At 61.6% G+C, this 8,344-nt stretch overlaps 1 protein-coding gene across 1 annotated transcript in view; it reads right to left on the bottom strand.

The window, feature by feature from the left end:
• Positions 1-1,807: 1,807 nt before the first annotated feature.
• Positions 1,808-8,344, bottom strand: part of ZC3H7B (zinc finger CCCH-type containing 7B) — a 53,161-nt gene continuing 46,624 nt past the window's right edge. Inside the window, exons 18-23 of the mRNA XM_059081046.2 lie at positions 6,209-6,342; positions 5,994-6,099; positions 5,746-5,854; positions 5,375-5,508; positions 5,077-5,240; positions 1,808-4,712 (exon numbers count right to left, since the gene is read on the bottom strand). Coding sequence (XP_058937029.1) covers positions 4,466-4,712; positions 5,077-5,240; positions 5,375-5,508; positions 5,746-5,854; positions 5,994-6,099; positions 6,209-6,342 — 894 coding nt within the window. The 3' untranslated portion in view covers positions 1,808-4,465. The remainder of the gene's footprint in view (positions 4,713-5,076; positions 5,241-5,374; positions 5,509-5,745; positions 5,855-5,993; positions 6,100-6,208; positions 6,343-8,344) is intronic.

Here is an 8,344-nt window from a genome sequence, read left to right as displayed (position 1 = left end):
GCATGACTTCAGAGGCAACAGGAGGTCCCCGACGTGTCTCAAATACACCCACCTGCCGCATGACATTTCATTCTTGGAGATTTGTTTCTGTCAGACCCCTTCCAACGTACGAATGTACGAAGGCTCTAAGACTGTGACTGATTTCTCACCGCATACCTGGCACCAGCCTAGACCTTGTAAGGAATTCAAAGCTAAAGAAGAGACCTGGCCAGGCAAGTCCCTCGCCTAAGGGGATTTTCACGCCACTGAAAGTCAGTCCACGTGGCACCCCGCACTCTGTAGCCAGGGTGTCCAGCTGGCAGCATCACCTATGGTTCACACAGCGGCCACATCAGTCGGATGCTGGCTCAAGCGGCTGGGGAGGGCAGAGCTAGGGAGAGGGGTGGCCACAAACTAAGCCTGGAGGCATCCGGAGGGGCCCGCATGGCAGGCATGTTGGGACTGCCTGCACTCCTTGGGTTTCCTGCCTCAGAGGTCTAACGCCCTCTGTAGGTGGCTCCCCTGGTGGGGGCTGTATGCGGATGCAGTTTCCGGCAGAGGCCTCTGGGGCTTTCTCTGGAGAGATGCAGAGCTGCCGCCATCTCCACCTCTGCCTGTCACCCCACCTGTCAGAAGCAGCTTCCTCAGAGGCGGGGAGGAGGAGCTGCGACGCCCCGGGAGCGGTGGTGCTAATCACAGGACCAAAGACCAGAAATGGGCCTACGTTCAATAACTGCGGGCTGCTCAAGCCAACCTGGCACCTTGATGAGTGAAGCCATTGACCGTAAATATCTGGATACATCGGGGCGTGGAGATGCACGTGTGAAAATACACTTGAGAGAAAAGGAAAGGTGCAGAACAGTAAGTACACATTGATTACAATGATCCAACCATCTTTTTAAGGCTCAAATCCGGGTTCACCTCCTCCAGGAAGCCCTCCCCAGCTCCCCAGCTTGGATGAGTTGCCTTTCTTGGCACCTGGCATCTCCCACCACCGTGCCTGTCACATCACCCTACACTCTTCCATGCAGAGCCATCTGCCCTGGCAGACTGGATTCAAGGAAGGCCATGTTTTGCCTGTAATCTTTTTTTTTTTTGGTGGTACGCGGGCCTCTCACTGCTGTGGCCTCTCCCGTTGCGGAGCACAGGCTCCGGACACGCAGGCTCAGCGGCCATGGCTCACGGGCCCAGCCGCTCCGCAGCATGTGGGATCCTCCCGGACCGGGGCACGAACCCGCGTCCCCCGCATCGGCAGGCGGACTCCCAACCACTGCGCCACCGGGGAAGCCCTAATATGCTCTCTTTTAAGGAGGAGGAAGCTGGGCCCGTGTGACTTGGATCTCCCGCCGGCCCAGAGGAGTCCAGGTTGCAGTTGGGATCACATTCCAAAGCATGTCACAGCCCCCCTACCTTTCTGGAAAAGCCATACCCAGAAAGGGCACAGAGACAGCCCTCTGGAACCCAGGACAGTGCACATAGTAAAAGCAGGGAAGTGTGGGTACAGGTGGAAAGCCCCACACGGAGGGCCATGAGCCCTCTGGCCACCGGGGCCACCTGCGCAGAGCACAACTTGTCCCTGCCAGTGAGGCCCCGCGTGAGCCAGGGTCAGCTGGGCTGCCCTGTTTACACCAGGACGCACACCTTGTGCCCCTCACCCCTCGGAATGTCTGCCTTGGGGCATGCCCTGCGCCAGCCAGCTCTGCCCAGTGAGGAAAGAGAGGCCCAGGTCCCTGGGCACAAGTGCCAGGAAGCGAGGAACAGGAGCAGCACCTCAGGGACAGAGGTCAAAGTGCACACGTTTATTTTCTAGAACAAAGGCTAAAAGAAGAAAGTTTCTTTCATTTTATTTTAAGAAGGACAAAAATTGTTATTAAAACATCTACATTATTATCAAGATACTAGACCTTATGAATATTTAATATTAAAGTGTGGTATTCTTAAATTTTTTAATACACAGACATTTTTAAAGGACCATTAAATTTATCACTGCCCAGCTGAGAAACGCAGCATCCCTCTTTGCCCCATCCCAAAGGGACACTCCCATCAAGGGACACTGCCTGTCCCCCGCTTCACCATTATCTGCCGTGACGTCTTGTCCCTGCCTGCCGGAGCGGGGCACAGGCCCGATCCAACTCTCTGAGCCGCTCAGAGTCACGGGGGAAATCACCACACTCATCATTCAGGGTGTACTGTGCCACACCTCCACCTCCTACTCCCCGCCTGCCCCCTCGCCTTCTTCCAGCCCTGCGGGGGGATCCAGCTCTGTCCAAGCCAGGGAGCTCCACATCCCAAGGCCCCTGCAGGGATAAAAGGATGGAGAAGAAAAATCTGGATTCTAATCCTATTCTTTTGGGTGGGAGACAAACACCAATCCTTTTTCTTCCCCGAGCCCTCCTCGTGCTCTCTCCCCACCAGGCTGGGGTGCTCTGGACGCCATCAGGCGGAGCTGGGCCCAGGCAGGGGCCGCTTCTGCCCCTGCTGCCCGTATCCCCTGTGAGCCCCCGCTCCAGTCCCTCGGTCCTTGCAAATGGCATGATGACCTGAAAGTCCCTCCTCATTATGCCGGGATGGCTGCGTTTTCCGGCCAAATTCTTTATCTTTAGCCCTCATTAGAAGTGATTCCTTGGATACCACACACATATGTAATATTATATAGAGCGATATATTTAATACCTGTGTATATATGCATCACGGGGGCGACATATATACACACTAGAAACAAGGCTGGTGACGACAGACTGCAACAGCACGGATCAGGGAAAACAAGTGTCATCAGCGTTCACGGCCACAGGCCCCACCTTGGGTCTCTCCTCCCCTCCAGCCACACCACCAGCACCCAACTCCGCAGTGCTGGCCTGCTGGGGGAAGGGGCTGGGAGAGGAAAGGATGCATGCCACTGTTATCAGGAAAAGGTTGGGCGGTGGCAGCGAGAACAGGGTTCTCTGCGGCCCAGGGAGACCGCCATCATCTCAACGCACACTCAAAATGCTTGTTAGAGGAGAAATAAAGGGTATTCCATTCTCTCTGCCTCACCCTCCCACCAGCTCCAGCCTCGGTCCCCAGCTCCTTCCGGGGGGCCCCCACCCCTTGTGCCAATGGTGTGGGGCGTTCTGGAATGTCTAGGGAACCAGGGGAGGCTGGGTCTGCCCACAAGGGGTGGGATGGAGAGGAGGGGGTGCACACAGACACGTCAGACGAGAGGGATGGGAGAGGGCTGGGGTTGGGGGCAGGGGTTGGGGGTCAACTGGGGTCCCAGGCAGCTGGCAGGGTCGGGACCAGAGAGGGGCTGGGATGGATGGTCCTAATTGTATGTCTGGGTCTAGGGGAGAAAGGGAAAGGACTCTTCTGAGTCCCCAAGAAAGAGGGGCTGTGTCCAACCCTGGAGTAGCCCATGGTGTCCACGGTCAAGTCTCCCTTCTCTCCATGTCCCCTGACCGCCCACCCTCCCAATCCCCCCAGTACCTCGTGCAGAACCTGAGCCCACGGGTGCCCTGCCGGTACCACCTCTCCGGGAGCAGCCATGGGGAAGGGACCTTTGCTGCTATACTCCTTACACCACCCTCAGAGGGGACTGTCCCCCCTACAGGGCGCTGACACCACCGACCCCTGGGCGGTGCTGCCGGGATCCCAGCTGATTCAGAGACTGTCATGTCCCTGCCAAGAGCCTGGAGGCTCCAGCTGATAACTGGCCCTGAGTCTTGTGACCGCAGCTTGCGTTCCAGCTTTACGGAGCTGTGGGCTGGAGATGCTGGGTAGAGCACTCCTTCCTTCTAGGCCTGCTTTTCCATCTGTAAAACGGGGGTCTGGGCTGGGTCATCTCTGAAGCCTCTGACGACCTACAATCTACATTCAGCGGCCCACAAAGGAGAGGGGCTGGGCTGGTGGCCTCACCAGAGAGCCACGCTCCTTGGTCAGGCTCCAGAGATCATGTAGCCCAGCCCCTCTCACTCTTCCAACCAGAGGGGAAACTGAGGTCCCAGAGGGTAAGTGACTTGTACAGTATTCCCAGTCCATCCTGGGGCTGCATTTTAAAGCTAGGTGGGGCCTCCTGCCCTCTGTTCTATCCTGATCTGCCCCCAGGGGAGGTGGGGGGGTGGTGAGGGTGGGGCAGGGGGAAGGACCCTTCTGCTGCAGATTCAAGTGGGGACCCCGGGCTCCCCAGCCCTGAGCGTTGGGCCCCCTTTAGGACTAGACGGAAGTTAAAGCTGTAGGCTGAAGCTGGAGGGGTCAACCAGGCCCCTCCCTCCGCAACCAGAAGAGCCGGGGTTGGGGAGGGGAGGACCTGCCCAGGGCTTCAGCAGGATGAGGACTCTGGGACCGAGTGGGGCTGCAGCTCGTGCACCTGGGTATGCACTGGGGCAGTGGGGGCAGAGAGGACGGCTGGGGGCCCCAGCCCCAGCCCTGGACTGCCCCGGCCCTCCCATCAGGCGCTCCGTGCCCACCCCTGCCCCCGATCCTAGGACTTCACCCACGGCCAGGAGCTGGCCTACTCCCCAGTGGCGGTGGCGGCAGCAGGGGCTTCCGGGGAGGCGCCAGTGGCATTCCCGTCCTCTTGCAGCAGGAAGTTGTATTTGCCAAAATCGTCATCCCGTGGGCACAGAAGCATGTCCTTGCGGGCCTTGGCCAGCTTCTGCTTCAGCACCTCGCGCCGGTCCAGCCACTCGTTGAGCTCCTCCTGCCCATGAGCGCAGCGGCACTTGTCCCCGTCCGGGCAGGCCTTGCCCTTCTGGAGCCTGTGGGCGGCAGGAGGCTCACTGCCCGAGCCCTGTGCCCTTTCCTCCGCGGGCTGCGGGACCTGGGGCCGGCCACTCCGCCTCCCCCGGACAAGCCTCTCCCCATGCAGCATCAGCTCCCCGGGAAAGCGGGCGTGGCCTGGCCTTCGCGAGGATCTGATGCCGGGCTGCAGAGGACGGGTCCCCACCACCAACGCCACTCCGCCCCACTCCTGGGTCCTCACACCCAGGAGCAGCTGTCCTTCTGGACATCCCCACCGCGCCTTATGCCACCCGCAGGCCAGGTGGAGCCAGAGCTGGCCGTGGCCTCCGCCTTTTCAGGCCACCCCACAGCCCGCCCGGCCCTGCCCTCCCGGGGGGGCACCTTTCGCAGAGCCGGAACTCGCCCATGGGGAAGCGGTAGGCCCAGCCGCTGGCGTCGCTGTCAGACGTGAAGACCTTCTCCTTGTGCTTCTCAGACTGGATGTGCTGCTGCCACTGCTTCTTGCTGTTGCTGTTCTTGCCGCAGAGCCAGCAGTGGTAACCCATCTGGGGACAAAGCCACGGTGCGCGCCCGCTCCTCACACCTCTGCTGGGGCCACTTCCCCAGGGGAGGCTGAGCCCCTCCGCACAGCCCCTCCGGGTCAGGCTCGGACCAGGGCCCCCAGGGGACGGGGTGTTACCATGATGTCGGCGTAGTCCGTGGGCATCTGGATCTGCTTCTCCCCCTCCCGAGAACTGATGGGCGTCCCTTCCCCCGGCTTCCCTGGGTTGTGCTTCTTCAGCCACATGTCATAGGTCTGCTGCATGTCCAGGACTGGTGGGCAATAGGGAATGCGGGGCCTGGTGAGAGGGGATTCTCCCTCTGCTTTGTCCCACGACCCCTACGGGACCCCTGCTGCTGGGCTGCCCGGTCACCTGGAGACCCAGGGAGGGCTCAGCCCGCTGCAGCCAGCCGTTAGTGGGGCCCCGGCGGCCAAGTGAGGCTCAGCAGGTGCGCTTGGGCCTGCCGACCAGGGGGCGTGTCTGCGTCAGCCCCGCCCCGCCCACTCACTCTTGTTCTCCTTCATGAACGTCCACATGTCCCTCTCCTCCGGGCTGTGCGCGAAGGAGCAGTTCCCCACGTACTGGCACTTGCGGCCGTTCTGCGCGTGGATGCAGAGCTGCAGGGCAGGCATGGGGAGACCCTGCTGAGTCCCGCTGGACTGTGTCACTGCCCCGCCAGCGGGCGGGCCCTCCTGGGGCCCCACGGCCCCATATCCGAGGTCCCGCTGCCACCCTGCGCCCCACCCCGGCGCTCACGTCGTATTGCTGTGGGAAGTTGCGAATGGACGGCAGTGGCCTCACCGACACCCACTTCCTCTTGGCCTTGGACATCACGAGGAGGACCCGCCGCTCCTTGGTCCAGCTGCAGGATAGTGGGGGCTGTGTGACCTCCACGGAGAGCCCGGCTTCCTCGCCTGCGGTGCTTAGGTGGTCCCCACCCTGCCCGTGGCCCCGCCCGGCACCCGGCTCACCAGTGGCGGGCCTTGGCGCTGCAGTACTTGAGGTCCTTGTCAGGCTCCACCACCTGCCCGTTCCTCCAGCACTGGCCACACACAAACTTCATCTGCAGGTCAAAGGTGCTAGGCCCGTGGGTCCGCGGGGCACCCTGCGGAGGAGAAGGGCTGATGAAGCCGCAGGCACCAGGCTGAGGCCCCGGGGTCTGATATACAGGTGGCCTCTGGGAGCATCAGGGCCACCTGGAGCCTTGTGGGCTGGTCCATTACCACTTGGTGGTGGGAAGTGACCCCCTAACTCCAGGCCCATGGCCTCTCAGGGTGGGAGCCAGGCCTTGGACTCCTGATGGACTGCTCTCTGCCTTAACCGGCTATTCCCCACGGGCCTGCTTGCTGGAGCTGCTGGCGTGTCCCTGGGCACAGCATTCGACCTCACATCTCCCTGCTTTTGCACATGCTGTTCCCTCTGCCTGGAATGCCCTTCTCCATTCTTCATCAGGCTTGTTCTGAAAACTTTCAAAACCCAGCTCAAGCACCACCTCCTTCAGGAAGCTTTCCCTGAAGCTCTCCTAGGTGGCAGCTGCCCGTCCTATGGGCTCCCATAGTACCTGAATTACCTCATGTTGACTGACTCATCTAGTGATGAGGGCCAGGCCTGGCGGAGAGCAGGGCCTAGAAGGTGGGATGCACCTGCAGAGGGTGGGGATGGAGGAGGCTGCCTCAGGTGGTGGGACAGACTTCTGGGCAGCCCTGGACTCTCGAAGACCCCACCACGTTCATTCCCCGTCCTCTGCCTCAGCCCTTCCTTTGCGGGCAGGAGGGCCTGCTCTTCTGCACCCCTGCCTGGGAAAGGGGGCGGGGTGAGAGGCAGAAAAAGTGCCCACCCAGCCTTGTCTCCTGCCACCTGCAGCCCCCTCGCCCAGCTGTGCTGGCCACCCTGCTGTCCCTCTGTTAGCTAGAGCCACCCCCCCCTTCCGCCCCGGGGCCTCAGATGTGGCGTCACCCCTCTGCTCTTCCTCCTCTGACACAGGAGTACCTGTGTCCTCCGCACTGCCTAGCCCGGGGCCTCCGCCGAGCAGCAGGGGGCTCTCACTTCACTGGGGGCCGACTGACCCCTGGCTGGGGGACCCGCAGCCCGGCTCATCCCCGGGATGATACACATCCCGCCAACAAAGTAAACTCCTGCCTCTATAACTGGGACCCGGTCTGGCTAAAGCAGACAGGGGGTTCATCCGTGTCACTACAGATTTCTAGACGTCCCACTGATTCTCACAGAAGCGTAAGAAGGCCCATTTCACGGGTGAGGTTAAGTGGGGTCCGGAGGGGTGCTGTGGCTTAGCCACCGCTCTAGGGAGCAGCCATGCCGGTCCACTGGGCTTCCTTTTCACAACTGCACAGAATTGACAGCCCTTGGGGGGAGGGGGGAGGGGTCATTCCCATGTGACTGAGCAGAAGTGGAGGCTCAGAGAGGTTACTGACCCCGCCACGGGTGAGTGGCCCGAGGACAGGGACGTGGTGCGAGGCAGGGGGCTCGTGCTTTCCTGTAGGACGGCGCAGCCGCACCACGGGCACCAGGCACGAGCGGCTTCTACCCTGGCGTCCTGTCCTTGGCCTCACACTGCCGCTGGCCCCACCCTCTGACGGCGAGCAAGCGAGACGCCTCATGCCTGGGCCACGGCCAGGTCCGGCACAGAAGCCCCATTCCTGAGCCAGGCCCGAGAGTGGCATCTTGGGTGGGCAGGATGCAGGGGGGGTCAGCGGGACAGGAGGTGGTGAAGGCTCAGTGTTCTCTCTTTAGCAGATGACGCTGCAGGTCCAGCCTGAGCCCCGCACTGCTTCCCAGCCAGGCTCCTGGCCAGGCGCAGAAATAAACCACGTGGCGCTTGGGGAAGAGGACTGAACAGGAGAGGGGCAGAGCAACTAGGGAGAGGGGAGAGGAAGAAAAAGGACCGGGACCGAGGGGGTAGGGAGACAGGGGGAAGGCCGAGGGGGCCGGGCAGCCCTGTCAGCCAGACTGGCCCAGGCCTACCCCCCTGGCCAGCCTGCGCTGCTCCCTGGCTCACTGCCGCACCCAGGCAGGCCTCAAGAGGGACCAGAGGCCCAGGCTTCTCCCAAGGTGACCAGTGCGTGGGCCTGGCACGGTGAGGGAGTCAT

The sequence above is a fragment of the Kogia breviceps genome, chromosome 12, assembly GCF_026419965.1.
Source record: "Kogia breviceps isolate mKogBre1 chromosome 12, mKogBre1 haplotype 1, whole genome shotgun sequence".
In the NCBI taxonomy this organism is placed as follows: Eukaryota; Metazoa; Chordata; class Mammalia; order Artiodactyla; family Physeteridae; genus Kogia; species Kogia breviceps.
This window is presented reverse-complemented; position numbering and strand designations above follow the sequence as displayed.